The sequence below is a fragment of the Cyclopterus lumpus genome, chromosome 4 (genome assembly GCF_009769545.1).
Source record: "Cyclopterus lumpus isolate fCycLum1 chromosome 4, fCycLum1.pri, whole genome shotgun sequence".
Classification (NCBI taxonomy): Eukaryota; Metazoa; Chordata; class Actinopteri; order Perciformes; family Cyclopteridae; genus Cyclopterus; species Cyclopterus lumpus.
The window spans coordinates 9,177,453-9,203,147 of NC_046969.1; the positions used below are offsets into that span (position 1 = coordinate 9,177,453).

Below are 25,695 nucleotides of genomic sequence, written 5' to 3' on the forward strand. Positions count from 1 at the left end.
TGTATACGTCTGTTTCACAGCTTTTGACTTTTGTCTATAATGTGGTCAAGTAAACTAATGCAATATTTACATAGCCATACATATTGTATCTCTGGAAATATAATAATGTTAATACAACAAACAAAACAAAAAATGAAACTACACTACTAAAATCATAAATGAGAAGGATTTTTTGGCTCACTTTTTATGAACTTATCTGTGTGTGCGCTGGTGCATGGGAGACATTTCAGAGCTGCTATAATTCCCATTTAATCATTTTCAGAGCCATTTAATTACTCGGCAAAACTGGTAGGAGCTGATTTCCCCCCCCAGCAGCAATTCCCCAGTCAGCCACGGGGCGTCGCTGTATTCCCAAAGACAAGATGAAAGCGAACCACGTCCTTCCGCGTAACCAACGGGACCGGTTTATGCAAATGAGCCGCGGGGACGGCGGTGGGGTTTACTACTAGAAACGTTGGACTCGCACCGCCACCGGCACACCGGTAGACACTCAGCACCCAGAAGGAGTCACACCGCTCGTGTTGTTGGCCTGGATATTATACAGCACCCACCCGCTCGGATGTGCAATATGACTTTTGAAGAAACCAGTGGAGATAATTCGTCAGAAAGGTGAGCTTTTTACACTTTTTACACATTTAATTGTTTTACCTAACTACCTTTTCATGTGAACGTCGCGAGCGGCACTATCTTTTTATTTTATTTTTAAGCCGTTACAAGCACTTTTACCCGGACCGTTTAGTTTAACTGTGTAAAGTGAGGTTTCATCCATAATGACAGTTCTGGTTGTCATTTGGCGAATTATTATTCATATTGTGTTCTGTTATAACGTTACAGTAACGTGTTACAGTAACGTTATAACGTTAGCTTGCGTTAGTTAACACGCTCTGCTCGACGGTGTTTAAGCTAGCGCTCGTGATTTCAGGGTCACAGCTACATTAGTGGGTTGCAGAACACGTTCATTTTGTTCTGTCCGTACGTACAACACGCGCGTGGATATGATGATAGGATAACTTGGGACACGTTTAGTAAAAACGACACGTCACCTACTAAGTTGTTTAAGTGTTCGTGAGTGTTTTAATAAATGTATCCCTCCGCTCCCATTAGGATGGAATCGGTGGCTCAAGCGCTCGAGGAGGTCCTGAGCTCTGCGTTGCCTCAGGGTTGCACCACCGTGGGCGTCTACGAGGCAGCGAAGTCCCTGAATGCGTGAGTTAACAATAAGATCACTACTCCTAAGTAAGTGAAGTCTTCTTCGGTATAAACGCGAGACTTATTTCTTGTCTCGTCTTTGCCTTCAGGGACCCAGACAACGTGGTGCTGTGTCTGCTGGCCACAGACGACGAGGAGGACGTGGCTCTCCAGATCCACTTCACCTTGATCCAGGCATTCTGCTGCGAGAATGACATCAACATCCTGCGGGTGTGCAACATGCATCGTCTGGCAGAAATCCTGGGAGGAGTGAAAGCTGGAGGGGAGCCCACGGACCTGCACTGCGTCCTAGTTACCGTAAGTGTCCTTTATTCATGTTCATTGTCCGTGCTTGCAAGGAACCGTTGCCTGCATTTGCAAATCACAATAATTTCCATCTGTTTGCACGTTTTTGCGAATCTGCAGACGCTAACGTGCGTTTTGTCCCTCTTTTGTGCAGAATCCCCAGTCCTCCCTGTGGAAGGACCCGGCCCTGAGCAAAGTGACCAGATTCTGCAGAGAAAGCCGCTGTTTGGACCAGTGGGTGCCCCTTATCAACCTGCCCGACCGATGAAGCGGCTTGGATTAATAATGTATTGTGTGCATTTGGAAAAGTAACTGCACAAGGCCTGTGTTAATGTCTGTGTTGGACTCCTTTTGGAAATGCCCCAGAGAGAGAGAGAGAGAGACGGGTGGGGCAGAAGAAAAAAAAGAACACAAGGAAGCGAAACGTTCCAACACATTTACCGAGTCAGGGTGAACTTGTGGGCCAAGGAAGAGTGACTCAGCAGTTTGGGTTCCAGGATTTCCAACGTATGACTGTGCCTTTCCCTGCCGCGAAAGGACGCCTTTACAGGAAACTGATCCTTGTGAGCAGACAGGCGCACGTGGTGGTGAGCACAAGTGCAGGACTGGGGGGGGGGGGGGGAGCAAATACAGAGTCTCCGTTGACAAGACTCCCAAGAACTGGACTGTACTGGAGTGGACCGGTCGGAGCGCTCAGCTCGAAGAATTCCTCATGAAAATTTGACCAAATTCAAGCATTTCATTAACAGCACATTTTATTTAATTGTATTTAAGACATGTCACTTTGATAACTCAAAAGGGAAAGTTTTTCACAGATTACTGTTGTTATTTTAAGGGCAATGCAATGTTTTGACTTGTCCACTAACTGATGTTGTTGCGCATTATTAATTTAATGAATTTATATTTATTGTTCATGGAATTCTGCCTTGTTACGTTGAATGAAATAAACAACCAACAGTTCACAGGGTGCTTATGCCTCCATGATTTCCACGTACTGCAGATTTAGCATCGCGTGTGCCTCTTGCACCGACAGCCTGCACATATAAAGCTCAACATGCTGCCCACTGCTTGTGGTTTTTGCTCTGCAACGTCACCGCTGGGCAGGTTCAAGTATTTACTCCTCACAGTTCTAACCCTTTTCTACAGCTTGCATCTCTTGGACCAAAAGCAAAATTATGTTTTGGTTGTTTTTGGTCGTCTGTTATAATAGTTACTCCACAGAGTCCAACACTTGTTATTTACAACTTTACATCTGTTTTCGTACTAAATCTGTAACTCAATGGTGGAAGAAGTACTCAGATATTTTTAATTTAGCTTAAGCGTACAAGCAATACCACAGTGTGAAAATATTCTTTTAAGTACCAAACGTCAAAGTACACATACAGAGTGGCCACTTTTTCAAATGCATTACAGTATTATGATTATCTATGCAGCTGGCTAATTTCATCCGAACCTGGAATATCATATTTTTATTTTTGTATTATATTTTGTCTAGTTACTCTAAAAACGTCACGGTAGCTTACATTGTCAAAAAGATGTAGTGGAGTATAAAGTGCAGTATTTGCATCTGAAATGCAATGAGTAGAGGTATCAAGTAAAGTACAAGTACTTCATTATTGTAATTGGTGTACTCAGTTTCCACGACGAGCTGCAGGCATGAGATTCCTTGAAATCAGCTTTGCTCCTGCGTGGAAACTCTGCTCAAATTTGACCCTTTGCATATATTGAGGATGTAGTTACACTGAGGGGAGGATATTTCCTATTGTAGTCGCAATCTGAGTGGGATGGGTCTTGACGTGGCGGCTCATTCTTCACGGCCTTCTGCAGCTACGCAATGTGAGTCAAATGTACTGCCGAGAGGATTAAAAAATAGCAGAGGAAAGAAGAAGAAAAATGCAAAAAGAGAAAACCAGAAATTCTTGGTGCTCGCGCACAGAGTGGGGAGGGACAAAGCCTTCTACACAGTGGACCACAAGACAATGCATGAATGAGTCACGGCTATTCAGGTCTCCATTGCTAGAGCTGTACAGTGCTTTAGCTTCACGGCAAAAATAGCCCACCCAAAAATGCAGGACTGACTGTAAGGGAAGAGAGAGGGGCGGGGTAGAGTGGCCCGATGGGGTTTGTGTTAAATGAACTGAGGCCGCAGTTTGCAAATGTGATCAAATGAAACCGGCAGATCTGACCTGCGCTGAATTGATAATATAGTCCCAGCGCCAGCGTCTGTGGGCAGAACACTGAGTTTTTTTTGCAGCGTTTTTTCTTTGAGGAAGTTGGCAATCAGCAGATCTGAAACAAAGTTATGTGTGGCATTTGGTTTGTTCCTTGGAAAGTGGAACAATAATACTGGAGCACAGCAAGTTTCAAATGAGTCAATTTGAAAGACACGATCAGAAGCCTTCCATGTCACACAGGGGACGGCCACTGAAAGTAGGTGAGCTACTGGAAATACTGAGTTGAACAGCTTATCCCGGAGCTCCTCCACTGCACCGACAGGTAACACGATCGCTGCCACAAAGACAGCGCTATCCATCATCTGACTCCGGTGAGGGTAACATCAATATGGGCCAACGAATATGGCCTGACCTGATTGTGGGTGTCACATCACACCTGAGAGGAGAGACCGAGGAGGGAGAGAAAGGGCTGCTGGGAGCTGTTGTTGCATAACAGCCTGGAAAGGGCTCAGGGGCACAAAAAAGAGCCGTCACTGAGTATTCAGAGCAAACAAGAATGTCTATGCGCTCCTGACCTGATACTGGCGACACTCATCCTCGTGTTTGAACACGGTGACCTGTGACTCAAACAATGGAATGATAATTGGTTACCACACGATAATGACTAATAGCGCTAATGAGGTCAAATGAGCTAAATAGGTATCTCGTTCTCACTTTGAGCAGGGGAGTGTCTCTACCCGCATAATACACACTGTAAGTTATAAACACATGCAGAAAGCACGCTGTGTGTAATTGCTAGATACTCAGGTTGAGTATCCAGTTTTTCCCGTGTGAACTTTCACAGGAAGTGAAGCTACAGGGACTCTGAGAACATCAGTGCAGTTTAACATAGCATGTGGGAACTAGACTAAACTGAAGTGCCCATGAGTTTAATTTTAAAGCGGGACGAGACAAGAACGTTGTCTAACATGTTAGCAAAGAATTGGAATTGTTTCTGTGCACTGAAAGTCCAATTTCTCAGTCAATTTGAGCTCTTTATTGGTCTTCGCCTATCATATCTAAATGCTCCACTGCTGGCCAGCTAGTCACTAACGTTGACAGGTATTGAGCAGGTACAGTGGGTTTGTGAACCAAAACAATAAAGTTGTGTGTCGTAAACAAGGAGGGGAACTGCACAGCTGTGATAAACACGTCATGGGTTTGTCACTACACGTGACCACTTTCACATCACACATTGTTACATATGAAAAGTACTGATTAGTGTGGCGGAATTCATACAAATGGCTATTTCACATACAAACTAATAAACCCATGTTTACAACACACTCTTAGGAAATGCATATACAATTTAAATAACATAATCTCCTCCAATAATCTGATTCAGAAACCAAGACTGTCAAAATACCTGCTTTTCATGCAAGGTGTCTTTTTCATTCATATTACATTAAATAAATAAAAAACTTGTTTTCCATGTGTTTATTTGCATTTACCACAAACAGGTAAAGGCGGAACATGACATACAGTAAGCTGTTACCTACACAGACCAGGTGTGAAAAAACCCACATACATTTAAATTGTATTTATACTAAAAACACAAATTCATACTCACAAGTAAAAACCAACCAAAGACATCATTAGCCAAAATACAACACATTCAGTTTTGATTTTTAAAAAGTTGAAATAAAGTCGCATAACATCAAGTCCAGACTGAGGTTTGACTGAATCACTCCAAGTCCAGACAAGTACATTAAACAGCTAAAGCGAGCACATACTGTGGTTATTGCTCTACAATGCATACGGACATATGAGCTACATCTTGAAGGGGCAGTGTGTTGGCATCTAACAGCGAGGTTGCAGATTGCAATCAACTGAAAGTTCTCCTGTGTGAAAGGCGAGTAGAAGAACTACGTTAAGGACCCGATCTGGAGCCAGTGGTAGTGGTTGGGTTGTCCGTCTGTTCTTGGGTACCGTAGGAACATGGCCGACTCTGTGAAGAGGACCCTTTCCCAAAGTACATGGAAACTGGGCTCCTTCTAAGGAGTCAAAATCACAGCAATTCTTATTACCAGGTGATTGTACACTAAAGAAAACATACTTATTAATAGTATATTTATTTTCTGCCAAAGAGCCCCCTAAATGCTACACACTGTTCCTTCAATGCAATAATTGAACATGAGTCATTTTGAAATATGTCAACATACAATAACAGCCTCCAGTAAGATATCCTCCCTTCACCAATGGGCCTCCCTTATTCACAGTTGAAGACAACAGCACTTGTGTGACTAAAAGGTAGTTGAAAGGTTGAAGCAGGATCACTTCATCATTAAGGCCCTGGCTGGTAATGTTAGTTTATGTTTTGCATGAGCACCAACACACAAAAAACATAATGTCACAGCTACAAACTGAAAGAAAGAGCACATTTTAGAGCAGTGGTAAACTCAAAGAGGATAACAGTCGTCTGGTGTTAACAGCTTTCCAAGTGGCTGAAGGGTGCGGCTGTCACGGGGACATTACATATCTGGATCTGATAAGATGGCACTGAGTGGTATTGAACCCTTATTGTCAGCAATGATGGAATCAGAATGAAATATATAAATTAAGGAATACCCTAAAGGGTCAGGCACAACGTGCAGCGATCCGGAAAGATGATGCCAGCACTTGAATCTGTACATATTTCATTTTTAGAGATAGTTGGATTGAGTTGTACATTATAAGGCAAAATGCAAAAAAAAGAAGTGAAAAAAGAAACTGTTTTGTCGAGATAATTTATCCCTCTGGTATTCAGACGTCACACAAATCATATTTAATAGCTTAGATTCAATTGATGTCAGCATTAAAAAAGCGTGTAAAAGGAATTCAAAGTAACTCGAAGGAACAACTGAGTTCATTTATCCCAAAATTAAGTGAACTCTGTCTCCCAACGCCGGCAAAAGCTATTCTCCATATCTCAAAAATAAACATCCAGTCAACATTTTAAGTGATAGGTTTGTCGCTGGAAAAAGTTGAATTACACATTTGTCTGTGTGTGCTCAAATTTTAAAAAGAGAACAATTTAATGGGCACTTTTTAAAGACTATTATGATTGTGACTAGATGACACAAATAAAGCAGGAGCATCAGTGGACCTCTGCTCTTTCCTCTTCGTTTTCATGTGACGGACGGCTCAGTTCGCTCGTCCGTCGACAGGATATCATTATCTCGGGTGCTCATTATCAGGAGCACACAACCTACAACAACTGTTTTTCCGGAAGCAGGTCTGATGTAAGTAAGAGGTGAAAGCTTAAAGCCTGAATCTGATTGGACCGTGTGGTTGAGGGGGCTTGTTTATGTGCGCTGTGATAATGAGAGAGTCAGGAACTCTGCCGTCCACGACACAGCTCCTCTCAGCCTTCAGCTTCAGACTTCTGCTCCTTCTTTGGAGTAACTGCATTATTTGCTAGGAATCTTTTTTAGCATTGTACATTTCTGTAAACCACGGGATACGTTGAATGTGGACATTGTTTTGTATTTAGTTGTGGCATTGTTCCATTTGTAGAAAGGGCGGTTGTCCTTTATTCACGGTAGTTTTTGTTCCGGTTGTTATGTGACGTTGTTTTGTTATTATTTTAACACTCTTTTTGTCTTCTAACCATAACCAAGTAGCTTTGTTGCCTTATACGAACCAATCATTTCACAATGTTAACCGTGTGGCATTGTGCGTTTCTGCAAGCGTGATTCAAGGCCGATATGAAACATACTTATTTTTGGGTTCAGAAATTTGTGTCCGTATCCCGGGGTTTGAAGAAACGTACAATTCCCCCAAAAAATCTGCTGACTGGGTTTGTAACTGGGATCTGAAGACAAAGCAGAGAGGAAATATATTCCTCGAACTGCGTGTGAAAAGGTAAGGGGGGGAAGGGTTACACTGGCCTTAAGATAAGTCGTGAACAATGTTACTTTCATCTTTTTCTTTCCACATAAGAATCAAAAAGGAAAGCAACAACTGTTCAGGTGTTCCCCTACAACACAGTGCAAGGCTTCTTGTCCTTGAAAGGGTTTTCCGAAGCGGCGATGCCCATGAGCAGCGGGTCACTCTTGGCGTGTTCTCCACAGTAGCGCATCAGGTCTGATGAAGCCTTGGACACCTGGGGGGGTTGGGGGGGGGGGGGGGGAGGACAATACATTCTCATCTACCTTGACAAACAGAAGTAGAAGCGTGACACTCGGAGCTGTGTGAGTGACAGTGTGAATATAAAGGCACCTTTATCCTCTCCATGCTGGCCTCTATCCTCAGCTGCTGCACCATCCGTCTGGCCTGAGCTACGCGACTGGCACTGTGCATCTTTGATGACATCGCAGCCTTTGGACAGCTGTGCTCGAACCTGGTTTAGGACACACACACACAAATGTATACACTTGCTCTACTTAGATTAATTAGTGTGTGGGGATGCAGTTGGTTTCTGCACAAAGGAAATCAACAAAGCCACAATTTATTAAATTAAATCTGCTTCCTGGCATCCAGATGTTCTGTTGGGATTAAAGGAGCTCAAAGGCCATGCTGCTGTCTTTACACAAAGTGAACTAAATCAATTCATCTTATCAGCAAGTTAATTTACTTACAATCAAGTTCTTATTGGTGTGTTATTGGTTACTAATAACTCTATTTAGAAATCAAGGTCTTTTTTTACCTAAAGCTTGATCGCAGTTTGTAATTCATAATAGTTATTGATGTGTAATTTAAATAGTTATGGGCCCCTGTGACACCCCATAACTGATAGCAAAGGATTGTTTGGATATTGGAAGGTAGCTGTTGAGATCACGGACATGAACGTCCTCATGTAAGAGTAGAACAATGGCACTTGTTTTCATGTATATTTCAAACTTAAAACTATAAACTAAGAGTCCATACCTCCATGTTAGCAGCTCTGTGAGGCATTTTGACACAGTGGTGATTTGAGCTATGTGCTAACAGCAGCATGCTAACATGCTTACAGTGACAATAATACCATGTGATGTTTAGCAGTTAATGTTTATCATTGTTACCACTAGTTGCTAATTATCACTGAAGACAAAGTACAGCTGCAGTGTGACTGAGGGGCTTTTTTGTGCCAATGTAGTCAGTAATTTCACAGCGTAAGTGAAAACGCTGACCAGCTGGTGATGCTCGAGGAAAAGTAAGAGAATCACTTGCGTCAATAGAATTCATCCTCTGGGAACCATATTCATTTGGATATTCATATTCATCAATCTAGATCAAAATCTTGGGCCAACATGGCCATTAAAAATGATTTAACAGCTGCTTCTTAGGTTGGATCACTTAGTTTACTGAGTAAGCAGCTCAACATTGCAGAAACTACGGGTAGAGAAGTTACTAAGAATGTCCTGCACAAATGTCCATGGCTGTGCAACTTCCCAGAAGTGTCAGACAGTTTACCTGCAACGGACTCAATGTGTGTGTCAAAGCTGCGTGGCTCAACCTAACGTCCTCCTGTTTCACAATCCCCACTTCCAGGACACAATGGTTTGCTTTTACTGGCTCATTACGTCATGGAACCACTTGAATAGGAAGCTGCTCCGTTGCATTGACTGCAAGCCAAAGCCTGTTCTTTTCTGGTTTCTGCAGAAATATTATTTATTAGAAGAAGATCAATGGAGAGGAATTTATTCTAATGCAAGAAGAACACCGTGTGTTCAATTTGAAGTAGAACGCAGTGCATAATACTGTTAAGCAATAAATGAGACTTCAGCAATGATAACTTGTTCCTGGAACAAAAAGACAAAAAAAACAAAAAGCACAGCAGAAAGTGACTCTGCATGACTGACAAACACAATATTTGAAATGTGGTGTGGTTAATGTTTGCTCTGTGCTTTGGTGCAGAACTTTACAGAGGGTGGGGGGGGGGGGGGGGGAACATGCTGAAGCGGAAGGCAGATGAAACATGGACTACAGAGGGGAGACAAGACCATGCATCCCTCAAACCCCCCCACCTCCCCACTCCCTTCCGCTTCCTGCACAGGAAGCGGTATCGCCAGATACCCTCTAAAGTTTAAATGATTAAATATGGGGAGGATGCTTTAAAAATAGAAGCTACACAAAGGGGCCGGTAACTAAGGAAACAGAAAGCATGGCTGCTGAGGGACCATTAAAGCTTTCCCAAAAAACACATGACATTGGAATCTCAATTGTACTTTTATTCTATACAAGCTGCTCCCATTGTTTTTGCTTTCTTGACCCGTGCGCTCATTGTTCCAGGGAACTTAACCCTCCATGTTGTGGCTCTCTCGTTAACACAGCTGGAGTATTCAAGCCCTCAGCTGCAGCGGCAAGGTGTGAGTGGACACAGGGAAAGGGAGAGCTGCATCACGGGGTGGGGGGGGGGTTGTTTTGCAAAGAAACTCTTTGCTGACATTCATTCCTAAATTTGAGGGTGATAGCCAGCAGTCAGTTAGCTTAGCTTAGCATAAAGAATGGAAGCAGGGGGAAACAGCGAGCCATTTACCCACATTTGCAGTCTGCGAAGCTAAGCCAACAGACATGGTGGTATCAATCTTCCCCATCTAACTCTTCGCGTGAAAGCAAAATACCATATTTCCCAAGATTTCAATTTACGCTGAACTACAATATATGTGACACACTCTTTCAAAAAAGGGAACACTTGTAAACCTGGAGCAGAACATCTACATGCAAAATCTGATGCTGCACAAGTACAACTATGAACATGTTTTAAATGATTACCTCATTGCCAATTTAATTTATTTTGGAATCAAGGCCTTTAAAATCCCTCGAGCCAAAAGAATGTCTGCAATTTCTTTCAGCTGTGGCGTGCCCGTCAGCAGCGGCGTGTGTACTTATGTGTGGTAAATGTAAGCACGTGGCACCCTCAAAGCATTGACAGAGACACATTTGAAGTCTCACAGCAGTGATCTCTTTGATGTGGCTGCGGGGCTTTACACAGGTGGGCTCCCGTTGTGCCAAGTTGTGCAGAGTTTATGATGGCATTGCCCATGTGAGGATGTGTTGCAACTGCTGCCCCAAATATACTAAGAACTTACTCACACCAAATGTATATACTGTTTCTATATATACTTTCAGGTTAAAATAAAGTTTTTTAAGTCACACAAATACACACATGCCCATATTTATATTGATGTACTTTTCAGTTAATCATGTATGCTGCTCATGCAAACAATAATTGTTTTGAAGCCTAAAGTTTAGCATTTTGGATTTCGCCATCTTGGTTTTTTGCAACCAGAAGTGGCACAAAAGGGTGGAGCCTTGGACATTTATTGTCAGCAAAAACGGTTGAAGAGGTCAAAGTTGTAAGATGAAAACACAGACAAGTCCCTGAACGGAGAACGCCATGGTAACAACCTGTCAATCACAAGGTAGCCCCGGGCTAAAGCATGCGCTGCTTTGTCGTCTATTTACTCTAAATGGGAGCGTAATTTACTGAATGAACATCATGCTGTATTGAAGAAGACTTGAAACTAGAGATTGAGATCATAACCTCATGTTTACAATGTTTACTGAGGGAATAAATCAAGTGAGAAATAGAGTCATTTTCTCATAGACTTCAATACAACCAGACTTCTTTTCGCAACCAGATGAGTCGCCCCCTGCTGGCTATTAGAAAGAATGCATGCAATTGTTCAGCTTGCAGACAAGGCGGACAAAAATGCATATAAACTTCAGCCAAAGATGGTTTAATTGGTACACTGAGATTGCAGAAGCCTCATATGTGACTCAACAATTGAATGTAATTTGCACAGAGCCAGGACCGACCAGGGACAAATACAGCATACAAAAAATATTAAAATGTAAATGTGTGACGACAGACTTGGAAGAAAAGTGAGAAAGAAAATGCTCACAGATTACAGCTGTGTTATTTATTGTCTGATAAACAGAAGGCCGGCAGAGCGCTGTGGCCTAAATGATTAGTTATCAGCTGTCCAGTTCCAAAAATGTTGGTCCATGGGACACTGAGCAGCCCCATTATCTGTCTGTTACACTGTTAAACTGCCTGGCAACAACTCCGGCGGGCTCCACAGCCCGCTCCCGAATGGGCTGGGATCTGTGGCAGCCTCTGCAATAAGCTCTGAGGCTTAAGCACATTTAAGAGGCGCGGTGACAATGCAGACAGGCTATCAGTGTTGTGCCACACACACGACGGCCATTTGGCCTTGTGTGGAACGCGGGCACCGGGACAGGGGTCCAGAGCTTTTACAAGTTTAACTGCGCCCTCATGAACGCTAATCTCAGACAGCCTGATGCTATCTGGGAGCCAGACTGCCCAGTCAGGCGTGCAGAGGAAAGAGACAGAGGCCTCCCAAAAGAGAAACAAACACAGAGCGTCGCTTCTGAGTTCGGCGGAGACAAACTGCATGACTAACGCCGAAAACATTCCAATCTGCAGGGAACACTGTCGATTATCGAGGCGTCAGGAGTGCTGTCCAAAAGGCTTTGAAAGGCCTACTGTGTGAAGACGGCCAACTTGAAAAGCCACACAGGCGGCATTGATGTAGACTAAAGCACGAGACGTGGATTCCAAGCTGTTGAGTCACAGGCTTCGAGTTTCTCTCTGGGCTCCTGCGAACACCTTTTCCTTGAGCACTGCTGGGGCATGCAACACCTTTGAGGGTGAGGTCAGCTGTGGGACAACAGATTCTCATCCAGTTTCTGTCACCCTGTCTTTTCTTCCCACCTGGGCCCCACGTGCAGAGAAACAGGTTCCTTTGAGCGTGCGCGCGCGCGCGTGTGTGTGTGTGTGTGTTTGTTTGCGTCTGGTGGCACAACCTGCAGACACTCGCAGTCATTTATGAACTTCAAAGGTTTGAGTAATGTTCCTCAGTTTCCCTGAGAAATAACTTCTATCTATCTTCACACACACACCCTGCAGAGAGGTATAACATCCATGGACTAGGGCTCCGTTTAAAGTTGTCTTTAATGTGCTTGGAAGTCAATGGAAGACAAGCACGCAGCTAAAACGCCCTGATCCAGGTGCTATTATTTTCTTCTACACATCATCATCATGCTTGGAGGAATTTCAAACCTGCTTTGATTGTTTAAAAAAAAATACAGAATACAAATAAAAACCTGTTCGAGAGGAGAAATTAAAAGCTGACACACAAAGGAAATGCCCCTCAATGTCTGGAGCTAAATCTTGAAGGGCAGAAGCACCGCAATGTGCCACCATGCAGCTGTTTTTACAAATGAAGACGCTGCCCTACAGACACATGTGGGTGGAGGTCAACATGCAAACTTTGAAATGTCACAACAAAGTACTGGAAATGAAATGTGTTACACAGATTCATGCCCCCCTTCTAGGATGACGTGTAATGACTAATGTATTTTCATGTTAGCATTTGTAGTACATCATAACTGTGCAGTATTTGAGACTACTCCTTTAGCACATTGCTTCAGGACTGGAGTGAAGGGATGAAAGGCCATGCAGGATTCATCACCATGCGCATGGTGTGTATTTTGTGAAACAAAACAAACACTGAATCAGGTGGATTAAGATTATATTCAAGGTGTTGGAATTCAAGCAGGCAATCCTGTCCAACGATATCTAACAATGTCTAAGTGAGGAAGACCCTTTCTACTCCATTTGTACAGCTACCGCCACAATGCTGACATTCCACTGCATGGCTCGGCTCGGCTCGGCTCGTTTTTTGGTACCAAGTAGTTTTCTCAAGTAGTTTTTTCCACTGCAGACAGTACCCCCCTCGGAGTTTGTGCAGGATGTCCCGTGTCGCACAAGTGCTTTTCTAGTGGCTTGAAACCTCGACCGAGGTGGAACCAGAAAAGTACCACGTACCAGGTACTATCCACAAGCTTTGCCAATGGTCTACCAACCGAGCACATGTCTAAAAACAGTTCCAGACTAAACTTTGTCTCATTTCAAAGGGATGCTGGCTTGGCCAAGGTCAACAAGTTTGCTCTTTTTCGACCCTTGGTCCAAATATGCCAGCTAGCGTCTTTTTTACCAGACTGTATTAGACTGTATTTTCACTAAGATATTGGAAACACCCAATATCTCAGCTGTCAACTCAATAAATCCTCTGAAGACAAAAAAAAAACTTAAAGTGCCTCGGCTCCAGTGGAACGGCACACCCGGCTCCAAGAAGGAGCCCCCAGGGCACAGCTGAGTGCAACAGTTACTGAACCCTTAGTCAGCCCTATCGGCTCACTGATCCCGTGCTGTGGGAGCCGCCTGTCTTCGCCTTATCTTGCAGTACACAGTCTCTCAAAGACAATAGAGTCACACAGAGTGGCTGCATGAACAGAGAGCTCGAGACATGCTTTTGTGGTTTTGGTTTGAAAAAAAGTCGCAAATTTGAAGGATCCTACATTGTGTCCTCTGCCGAGTGAGGGATTGTGTGCAGCCGCGATATCTTTTGTGTGCACGGTGGGCCAGGCTGCTATTTCCTGTTGAGTGGGAGAGAATGTTTTATGCCGTTGATATATCTGCACAAATGCACAGAGCAGTCTCCACCCTATCATGGGAGAAAAAGTCCCACCACCAACAACAACAACAAAAAAGCCGCCCTCAGCCCCACTTTCGCTGAAATCCCCCAAGGAGAAAAAAACACACTCTCCCACCATTACTTCCTGGAGCCCGCGGCAGTTCTGGATCTGCACGGGTCTCCCCGACAACTGAGCTTTGTCTAGACAGAAACCAATGCTCCACTCACCGGATAGGAATTCAGTAAAACCCACAGCTCCTCATTCTCACACCACCTTTAGCCTGCCGCTCTCACATGGCACCAAACAACCACGTCACAGCTCTCATTGGGACAATAATCAAGCACATTAAATGCACCACTCTGCCATTCATGAGAATAACAGAAATGTGGTGCATTTTGCCCAACAAAGTGCGTTCTGTGCGTTCTGTGCATGACAATCAGCATTTTTTGTATGTAAAAGAAAAGAAAGGGTGCAGAAACAGGATTTAACTGCAACACAAGCTGATCAAGTTCTGCTAGCTTCGTATCAAGTTTCAAAACTAGTAATATGGGATGCAAACCATGCAGTGTGAAGGGCATGGAGAACTGAATGAAAAGTCAACCAAGGAGGGTTTCTTCTTTTTTTGTCACGGCCAATTACACAAGCATAAACACCAGCAGCTCCCCCCCCCCCCCCCCCCAGCCTTACAGTTACAAACAGACAGAGCTATGTTACCATCACCTTTCACCTTTCACCTTTCCCCACACGCCTAGTTTATTCATCATGGTACTGACTGCTTGGTGTAAAGTTTCCACAAACATTCTAGTAATTTTTTCCCACGACAGTCCTACAACACTGATTCGTGTTTACTTTAATTCAGTAAAATAAGACTTTTTATGCAGGGATGACAGGTGAGATGACAGCTACCTTGTCCAATATGTTATGGTCGTTCACTGAGTAAACAGTCTGGCGACTATTGCATTTTTACCTGGAGATTACATTTAAATATAAAGTGAAGATTAAAGTAACCTTGCAGGATGTTTTCCTAAATCTGTGGAGTTATTCCATTTTCTACCCTTATTTCTAGTAAAACTTAATTAAAATTAAAAAAAATAAACCATTATAAAACACGGAGTACATGGCTACGGAAAGTGAGGGACGGCTTCTTCACTGCTGCCACCTGACTGCTTATCAGGACGAACAAAAGACAGAGAGCGAAACAGAATAAGGGGAGGGCTGGGAAAAGAACAACACAGCCTCCTGACCTCAGGAACAGGAATGAGTCTCCCACCTCCCACCCTCTCTTCTCCTTCCTGTGAACTTTGGAGCACCCCAGAGCTGAGTGAGCAATATACTGCACATAACGAGCAGCCGTAGGGGAGGCGGAGGAGAGGGCTTTGGACGTAAGAGCCACTGGGGTGGATGCCGTGCCCACAGTGTCCTTTTAGGGAGTCTCCAGAAGTGGCTGCAGGTTTCGCCTCCCATGATCTTCCTGTTGGGAGGCCACCTGTTTGTGAGCCTGCAGTCTTGACGCATTAGTAATCTGCACTTTGTATCTACACGTGACTACCACAGAGTTTGCATAAAGTCTGCACAAGATTCACTGCAGGCAGAGTTCACATTTTTTAGAGTGAGCACGTGGGACACTTTCATGTGTTCTCCTGCTGGATGCAATCATTAGATTCAGTATGGTATTTGGAAAATGCCGGTATTTCACAATTGCTGGTAAGAAGTTGGGTATTTTTGGTGGGGGAAGGCATCACAACTTGGATTTAGTTGTTCTGCATTTTTCTGGAAATTGCACATTGAATTAGTCGGAATAACAGCAAAGTCCAATAGTCACTCTCTTTTAGCCTGCTCCGGCCAAAACGGAGGGTGGTGAGAGTAAACCTAAGCCGTATAGTTGTCAACTTGATATATTGTCATAAAAAAAATATTGATTATAGCCACTTTAGGTAAGGTCGGTAGATTTGAGTACATACCTTTTTAGGAAATGAAACCTAAAAGATGTTTCATTATGTGGCAAAGGAAGGCTTTCTTGAGGGACTCTTGTGCGTGCACCACCGTACAAAGGCTGATTCCATCTTCAACCGGGTGTGTCATTGTGGTACAAAAAGCTAAGTGTGTTTGTCTGTTCTCATGCAGACACTCAGGCACACCGGCATATGTGAGCTTGTTCAGCTCACATATGCAGGACGTCTCAGCAGCTCATGTGGTCATGACAGTTATGACGGGAAAAAAAGGAACGCAAATATACATTTGCAGAGATGGATTGCTGCAAGTTATGTATGCGTATAAAAAAAGACCTGCATGAAAACAGCTACCGCAGTCCATGAAATCACAACATTTCCTGCAGGAAACTGTTTATCAATGTCTTCTGACCTGCTGTGTCAGAGCTCCCAGAGCAGGGTTTCACAATGAAAAGTCAACGTAACACTTGTGTGAGTGAGTGTGAACATTTACGCTGCCATGAGGTCACAAAGACCTGGACTAGTCTGCTCCTTCATAGGGGAGGGCGGGGGGGGGGGGGGGGGGGGGGGGTGTGCGTGTGTAGTTTAATGGAATGTTAACCTGCTTACTGGCCAAAATACGCACCTCGCCATCCAAAACCAAAGTTTGCATCAGTCAACAATGGCCCACACGATATCGTGTTCAAACCAAGTCCGAGTTCAGAGGGTTCAAATGACGACAGGGCCTTTTTCCGGCGTGCGTTTTGGAGCTTTATAATGCTGTATTCATTCAAAGTGGCGGACCAGGATCTCACAGGGAAAGTATGCGAGCGCCGGTTGCAGCGGTTTGTTTTCAGAGCAGTGTAACTCCAATGGAACGCTGCAATGCCGAGCAGCGCACCGCCCTGATTCGGCCCCTAATGAACATCAATCAAAGGCGCATTCTCACAGCGGCACAGACCTCCAAGTGTATACTTTCAAGGCAGTGCAATTAAAAGCAACTTATTTCTGGAACTGGAAAAAATATTTCCTTTGCCACTGTCTGGTGGAGGAAAAAAAAAGAATCAAAGCAGGAAAGAGTGGCTTGTGGAAAAGAATCCCAGGCATGCAACCAGGGCCGGGATTTTGGGCAGGGTGACATCCCGCACTGCTGCGTGAAGCCGACATTCCCTGGACGGCTCCCGCAGCAGAGATCAGGGTGGCTGGAATTCTTGTCTGGCAGACACGTGGGCCGTAGCACAGGAGCGTCTCAAAGTGGACACAGCAGCAGTGTTTATTGTCCAGAGTAGACCCCGCTGCCATGAACGCAGAGGGCTATGTTGAAGCCTGTTGCTATGCAGAGGCACTTTCCTCCCAAAGACCTTCGATGCCTCAACATGTAGAAGGACAAATAGGCACTGAAACAAGATTTAAAGTCTGCAGCCAGGATATTCGCTAATGTCAGCATTGCTAGCATACTTTTGACGTCTCATTTAGCCACCTTTTTTTTTAAGACGGATAAATGCTTCAAATGTCAAAAGAGTGTATTTACAGAGGTATTTTGTATCTTAGAAAAAAACATAAAAGTGTCTCCCGCTTATGTTAATTGCATACCTTATTTTAGGGATCAAACCAAAAGCCATTGATTTTGAGACGAGGGATCAGAATGTGCAACAAAAAGTGCTAACTCGTGGTTTTAGGGCTCATTCCTGCAGCACTCGATGCTAACTATAGCTGATGTTCAGCACGTATAATGTTTACCACATCTACGTGTGTGTGACATCTTACGAAATGTTATTTTGTTACTTCTTGTGCGTTTTCTCACGGATGTCCAGCAACACGAGCGATCAGCACGCCGCGCTAGCCACTGCAGTGTTCAGGCAATACAACTTGGTTCGGATTAGGAAAAGATCGTGGTTTGGGTTAAATACTGATGGAAATGCTATTACTTAAGAGATTACTTAATTAGTCAAACGTTTGGGTTACAATGACCTTGGAAGTGGAGTTCCTGAAGTTTGAGACAAATACTTTGTCGCTCTTTGTACTACGTCACCTGTCCTGGCTCAGGATTACATACAAATTGGTTGTGTTTGTTGGTATTATATACAAATGATAGTGCATTTGTTTACGTATGGTATAGCTACAAAAACTGTTTATGTCATGTTCACCATTTTGGTTTTGCGTGGTAGGATGCTAACATGTTGGCAGGCCAACCCAGTTCTCACTCCCAAAGCATCAAATAACCCAACATCCCATGTAGACGGAAGTTTATTTGGAAAAGAAATACACATTGCTGTGAGAACGCGTGGGGCAGGCAGTTGTATGAAAATCCTATCCATGGAAACAGGATCGGCATTGACCTAGTTGTTGAGTGGGCTGATAATATGTCACAGGAGGAACAAGGAGGTGTGTGCGTGGGGGGGGGGGGGGGGGGGGGGGGTAATTACACATCTGAAACTGAAGCAATAATTCATTCACGCTAATGGTTTTGTGCACATGGCTGGGCCGGGGGTGGACACTCTGTTTTCTTCACACAGGAAATATTCCTGTGCTAATAAACCACATAACACTGCTTTTTTTTCCTCTCTCCAAGTATTAATTTAAAGCATATGGTTTACATTGTAAATATTTTCCCAGGTGAACGAGAGAAGGAATAGAAGTCCGTGGCTGATGGAGCCCCGGCTGCACACAACGAGGCCAACATGTGTCCACGTTACAGCCGCGCAGGGCCGCTAATCTCAAGAGGTATCTGCATGCATCCAGGGCACTTCCTAGGCCACCCAGTGCAACACTGATCCTTGCATGAATTCCCCAAAATTAGAGGTGCCCGTACGTAAATAACACTAAGACTGTAAATCTCTGGAAGTCTGAGATTTATTCTTAAAAGCAACAAAGAGGTACACTGCAGATCCTGAGACCAGGAGAAAGCTGCTCAGAACAGCGCACACGAAAAGGGAAAAAAAGGTCTTGAAGTGGTTCTTACAGATCAAAGAGGTTTTTTTCTTTCTTTTCTTTTCTTCCGCTTCCTTGAAAGAATTGAAGCGGGACATGTGTGGCATGAGGGAAACAATCAGTTTCACATGCAGACTTATGAGCTGTTTCTATCCGTCAGTGCAGACTGCACCAGCTGGCCTGCTTGGCCAGGGATGCAAGTCATCAGTCGGTTGATCAAATGAATATTCACCACATTGCTTCTTGCACATGGAAGAGCCACTCCCCGCCTCTGCCCTTAGCTAACCAACATGAGTAGGAGTGTGTATATGCCTGTGTAGCAAATGGGGGTGCTGTTCAGGAAGCGGACAAAGTGCAACCGAGGAAAAGGAAGGAAGATGCCCATATATGAGCAGACGCTTATGAAACAGGATGGAGTGCATGCCTCAAAGGGGCCTGGGATCTCCCTTGGGTGCGACAGTGATGCAGTAAATGTGTAAACCTCCTCCTGCTCGTATGAACACGCGCCCATAAACTCAATGGTCGCGCCAAGCCCCAAAACTTTCATTCAACCTGCGACTTCAGTACACATCCTATACGGTTAACCTCTATGCGGTTAATGCGGCGAACGCAAACAAACAGTCAGGTGTTGCAAAGATGAACTCCACATGCAAGCTACAGCTATAGTTTCCGTTTCCGTTTGCGGAACAGGCCCACGTCCGCCAGCCAATTAGCAACACACCTGCACTCTGGCAAAACAAAGAAGAAAAAAAAAAAAGAGCCTTTGTTTAACACATACACATCGTCTGGGTCACTTTTTCCATCCTCACGTTCAATCATAAGGGATGCTCATGTCTCCAAAAAAGTCTCTGGAAAGATTTGTATTAATTGCCACAAAATTGATTTGATTATTTTTTACGGTTCCTAACATGTGGTCATGTGACTGACCCACTGCTAACTATGGCATAATAATATGATTATTATTGCCCTCATAGATCTACTGCCACACCCATAGCACATGTACAGTTGTTTAAGACACAATACAGAGACAGTGGGCCACAGGTGTTCATATGAAATTCAGACAAAACTGCACACAAAAAAAGGACCATACATATTATGAAACAAGATCACAATTACTCTTTTTTCTGCGGATCTGCAATGCTGTGACCAGAAATGAGCTAAGAATGTTTGTTTTTTTGGAGATGGTAATTATTTTTACCAAGCATTTAGTAATGCAGGCAGATGTTGCTTTGATGAAGGGTCCTCATAACACCGGCGGAATAGAGACTATAGACTGCCTCATGCTGCCATCATGTGGATGAAACATATAATCACAGAACACCGCAGAGGGAGTTACTTGAACATCCGGACTATAACTTTGGCAGCGATTGAAGACAACAAATGAATATAAATATCTGATAACTTCCTGTTATCTAAAGCCACTTCTATGCACTAACTAACTACGGCATTAAAACCAAAGTGAAAACCGACACGAACAGAAACGTTACGAGCTACAGTCATTATCACGAGTTCATAATAAAAGGGCACGGCAGCACTTCCATATAGTCGGACTGCAGCAGAGAACCAGAGATTTTAAGATTATAGTCCACAACAAGTCCAACACTTCAGGAGCATGCACTGGTTGCATTATGTTCCCATGATGCAACCAGAGGCATTTATTTGGAAGACAGTCGCTCCCTGATAAATGCCCACACCTTTAAAACTCAACACCTGGCTGCTACTCACAGAGGGCCCTGTTATGTCGTATTAAAAACCTCCATGTGGACTTCACTGATTCTGTCGTGGCCTTTAAATCCAAACTCAAACCTCTTTTCACCTCAACTTGCATCCATTAGCTATTATACGGCAGCTGCTTCAAACATCCACCCGGATCAATTATCTTCAGATATTTGTGTCACTTATCATTAATTTTGTTTTGCTGGTCTACTCTCAACACACAAAGAGAGGAATCCCTTCTCTGTGGCTCTTTTGCAGGTTTCCCCGTTAAATGTTTTTTCTTTCTTATCCGAGGCAAATTCATAATATTGGGATATACTTTTTTTTTAAATGATTGGACATTGCATGAACAGCCATATTCTTCTAATACAACACGTTTCTCTTTTAGAGAAGAAATGGCCTGTGTGACATCTGAAAAGAAAAGCCTGCTTGGTTCCTTTTGCAACATCGCTGTAAGCTCTGCTGTTGACCACCAGAGGGCGTGCACGTGGCAGGCAGTGCATGCAGTCTGACTGGAGACATGGAGGACGGGAGAAGGCCGTGGGCCTGATGAATAATGGAGAGGGGGGTGCAGCAATGTTTGTCACCTGATGCCTCTCTCATTTACAGGAGAGGCAGGTGGCAACCGGCGACTCTCTCGGAGACACTGACCTGTGTGGGAAAAGATCTCCGGCAGCATGTATCGGGGCCCCGGTCTGCGTGGCCGGCACAAATCTGGGAAGAAAAGAAAATGTAAAAAATGATGAAGCAGCCATGACAGAAACACCAGTGAGAGAGATTTCAATACCTGGGAGGTTTTTTTTGCGGCTGACTGAATATACATGTACATTAAATGGCCCCAAAATATATATATATATATATATATATATATATATATATATATATATATATATATATATATATATATATTTACTGATATATATATATATATATATATATATATATATTTACTGATATATATATACTTTAACGTCTACGGGCTGTTACTGTGAACTGGTCAGGTGAGCTCCAGTTTCATCTTTACTGTAAACAAAAGCCATATCTGAATTATTTCAATAAATAAAGAGTATATATATATAAAATATAAAACACAGAATTATAGAATCAGACTAAACTCAGAGTAACTGTCGATCCGTTAAACCAACACTCAGTGCTTTGTTATTATACAGCAAGGATGTTTTATGACCCGCTTTGTTACCAGTTGCTAAGCAACCTCTTACTTCCTTCTCTAGTTTATGATTTGCTCTCCAGTTTCAGTGGAGCGTGGTGGAGACATCATTTGAAAGCTTTGCAGAGCGAGTATGAACAAATATGTGCTGTACGACACACGCTGTGATTTCATCATGAAGCCAATGAAACCCCTAAAAACAAAAAAGGCTCATTCAGTCATTCATCCATTTAGATGTTTAAAGGTAATTTTATATTTACAACATCAGGGTGAAACCCCCCCCCCCCCCCCCCCCCCCCCCCCCCCCCCCTCCCCCGATGCTGCACAGATGCACCTCGGAGACCTGGAGTGGATTTGTGTAATTGTGTCAGTTTGAGTTGTATGTGGGACCTGCAAAAGGCACGAGTCTATAAATATCCCACGACAGCAATAATATGACAATCCCCAGTGTCAGTAAGATCGCACACACACACACACACACACACACACACACATACAACCACGAGCAACCGAAGAACAGCCTGCAATGCACTCTTAATTCAGACAGCAATGATTCGGAGATCAACTTTACCGTCAATCAATTATCTGCCAAACCCCATTAGCACCTGTGTTTTACACCTGGCACCTGGTGCAGACAGCAAAAATAAAGCATCGACCTGCAGTCAGTGTGGGAACGCAACCCAAAGAATGCTCTCCGCGTCAGGTATAATGGCAATAAAATCAAACTAATGAAGCTAGATTAAACAACATAATGTCTGATAAACTAAGATTCTCTGCATTTTAAATAAATGGCCCCAGGGCTCAGGGTTTTCGGAGCAGACGCAACATAATATGCATCGCAAGAAACCATATTTGAATGACCGAAACGTATTTCAGTCTGCAGGACACAGGTTTCAGTATTGATTATTCTGTTGCTTTATTTTTGCTGAAAGAAAACCCAGAAGTCAATGGTAAATTGTGTTTGACGAATTAAAGTCCAAATATGTTGAAATGTGATCTAAAAAAGGACGAAAAAAATAGCATATTGTATCATTTTCAGCATTTCTCCTTAAATGACGTCTTACACATAGCTTCAGGGACCTGCATCTGAAGAAAGAAAAGGTTCTGGTTCTTAGATATGATAGATGTCAACTACAGCTTGGGAGAGAGCTGTGGAGGAAGTGGAATCTGTGATCAGAGTAGTTCTGACTTACTCACATTTGGCTCACTTCTATCATGAATTGAAAAGTGAAAATTAACTACTCCCCTCAAGGACCCCTGAGCGTCCCAAGACCTCAGGTTGAGAACCACCGACTTAAACCTATCAACATTGTTGTTGATTACATTATCTGTATATTACGTAATGATTCAAGGGGGAGGACTACACTGAGTTCCTATGTGATGGGCTAAAGAGCCACTATTACAAATCCAATGTATCAAATATTAGTTGTGGCTTGATTAAGGTCATAACTCGGATTCTTGCACGCATGTAAACAAATTAGAAGAAGTGGAAAGAAGTGGGAAAAGGTCATAGGGTTCACGGTAGAAACCTCCATTGCCGGTTGATAAGCGGAATATACAAGCAGTTAATGCTTTGTGTCTGTGTCCACTCGGACGCCCTCATCACTGCGACAGGCTCCAGTGAGGAGGCGGAGGCGGCTGACGTGTGTCAGAGCAGCGCAGCATATTTCACATATTGCTGTGGATTTAACACGGCTGGAGGCTGGAGGCTGGAGGCTGGAGGCCTGACTCTCTGTTGACGAGATGCGTTCTCTGAAGGTCTTTGTGACCAGAGCGGTGACGCACGGACGAGCTCCCCGGAGGCCGAGCATGGAATTTGAGTCGAGTGTGTGTGTGTGTGTGTGTGTGTGTGTGTGTGTGAAGGGGTGCATTTAATGAGATTACACCGCTGCTAGGGTCTGCACCGGTGACTGTGGTGTAACCAGGCAACACAGTCCTGAAACCCCACGTCAGCATCAAAAGACCCATTTAGATGGCGTCACACTCCACTCCCAGAAGCTGTGTGTCACCGAGAAGACAAACCTACCAAAAAACTGGGGTAAAACAGTACAGTCTTCAAACGACAACAACTGCAACATATGTAAATGCAGCCGGTGTAATACATGTAAGAGTGGATAGAATAGTCGCGTATTAGCAGCCCTCAGTTTTGTGATACGCTTTTAAATTAAGATGAAAACAACTAAACAAACACATTAAAGAGATTCAAGATGTTAACACCACAATCAGTTATGTGCATGCAGACATGGAGGCAAACGTGTGTGCAATTGTATTCAGGTTAGCACATACATACGCCTGTGGGCCTTTTCCTAAAGAAAAAGCTCCCACTTGTTGCTCCCCTCATCTTTATGGTAGTTTTCATTAGTAGTAGTAGTTACATTATTGATCTGCAGGCTAATTTGACCTTTCAACATGTTCTTGAAACCTGAAAGGACGGCTAAATGCGTAAAAGATAAAGAGGAACTGATGTCGGCGTGTTCACTCATGTACTTTAAATGGCCGCCCGATAAAAGTGAGGACAAACTATCCCGGACACGGGGGCCGCCATCTTGGGATGTTGCCCTCATTAGGGGCCGGAGTGCCGCGCAGAAAGAGATTGAGGAAGCTGGAGCCGCGGCATCGAGGTCGAGGTTATCTCAATCATAAAATTCATGACAATTGTTCGTTTGGCCCCATCAGCCAACAATGGAGGGGGGCGGGGTTTGTCCTGTATTGCAGCCCGCCACAAGGGGGCGATGTTGACTTTTTGGCTTCATTTTTGGGGAGCTGTCATTCTCTATCAAGTCAATGGTAGAAACTTTATATTGTGAGAATAAAAACGTCCAAATGCTCAATTTAGCTTTCGCATAAGAAGGATGGTGGTTTTGTTTCCATGTATGACGTAAACGTTTGATTCCCTCCCGATATAATATTGCGACTTTGAAGTGCAAAAAAAAAATGTAAAGCATCATATCAGGTAGGTTTTCCATGGAGACATATGTCATCATTTAGTAGCATAACCCATTAGTATTTTCTAATATTCAATGACTTCTCGAAAATATACTTCCATAAAGCAAGTTCCCTCCTCTTCCCTGTGCCCACCTGTCCCTTCTGCTGCATTAAACACCAGTTTACCAACCAGATTATGAGCATGCCCACCATTTAAATATGAAAAACGGTGGATGTTTCCTTGGCAACTCACACAGACAACATACCTGATGAAAATACATTATATGCGTTTTTCCACCCAAAATAAATTATACTCGCTCCTTAAGGCATACGCTTTTTTGTTCTGGTCATCGACTGGAGGTGACCGTTTACCTACCGGTGTTATTAAACCACAGCATACAGTCCACACACCGATACTCACTTGGCCACTCGGATCCCAGTGTTTTCCTTCTTTTTTTGTTTTCAAAGTCGAGCCATGAAATAGCGAGATCCTATAATTTAGAAATAAAAAATAAAAAAAGCCCTCTAGCTGTTGCTATTGAAAAGTTTCACGATGCAGAAGATAAACATTGAGCCCTGTTAGTGAGAAACACAGTGACAGGAGACACGGAGTCTCGTCTGCTGCCGAGCTTTCGGGCTGGGACTCTTTTTACTCCTCAGGTTCGGATGAGACAACAGCGCCCTCTGCTGGTACTTCAGGTCACCTTCAGGTACTGTACGGAGGCCTACACCAACTTGTCATTTTATTCCTTTGACAGAATATCTGGATTACATGTGATGTTAACTTATAATGCTGGTTGAAAAAATATTGTGTCAAATGTTTAATATTACAGATACAGTGCTCAAATAGGCCACCTCACCTTCTATGCTTGTGGCAACGATAAGGTTTCGTTTCGTTTGATTTTTACTCAAT

The 25,695-nt window shown here is 43.6% G+C and overlaps 2 protein-coding genes across 4 annotated transcripts; one reads left to right on the top strand and one right to left on the bottom strand.

The window, feature by feature from the left end:
* Nucleotides 1–454: 454 nt before the first annotated feature.
* Nucleotides 455–2,456, top strand: gadd45ab (growth arrest and DNA-damage-inducible, alpha, b). The gene is made up of 4 exons (XM_034531636.1): nucleotides 455–609; nucleotides 1,105–1,206; nucleotides 1,299–1,506; nucleotides 1,649–2,456. The coding sequence occupies exons 1-4, from the start codon at nucleotides 560–562 to the stop codon at nucleotides 1,760–1,762; spliced, it is 474 nt and encodes a 157-aa protein (XP_034387527.1). The 5' UTR covers nucleotides 455–559; the 3' UTR covers nucleotides 1,763–2,456.
* A 3,961-nt stretch (nucleotides 2,457–6,417) lies between these two features.
* On the bottom strand, nucleotides 6,418–25,353 carry si:dkey-44g17.6 (guanine nucleotide-binding protein G(I)/G(S)/G(O) subunit gamma-12). 3 transcript variants are annotated; one of them, XM_034530893.1, is made up of 4 exons: nucleotides 25,204–25,353; nucleotides 21,341–21,403; nucleotides 7,908–8,028; nucleotides 6,418–7,791 (listed from the first exon to the last, which is right to left on the bottom strand). In XM_034530893.1, the coding sequence occupies exons 3-4, from the start codon at nucleotides 7,998–8,000 to the stop codon at nucleotides 7,666–7,668; spliced, it is 219 nt and encodes a 72-aa protein (XP_034386784.1). In that variant the 5' UTR covers nucleotides 8,001–8,028; nucleotides 21,341–21,403; nucleotides 25,204–25,353; the 3' UTR covers nucleotides 6,418–7,665. The 3 variants fall into 3 exon arrangements, with proteins under 3 accessions (XP_034386784.1, XP_034386785.1, XP_034386783.1); XM_034530894.1 differs by lacking the exons at nucleotides 21,341–21,403; nucleotides 25,204–25,353 and adding an exon at nucleotides 16,076–16,178; XM_034530892.1 differs by lacking the exons at nucleotides 21,341–21,403; nucleotides 25,204–25,353 and adding an exon at nucleotides 14,342–14,419.
* Nucleotides 25,354–25,695: the final 342 nt, after the last annotated feature.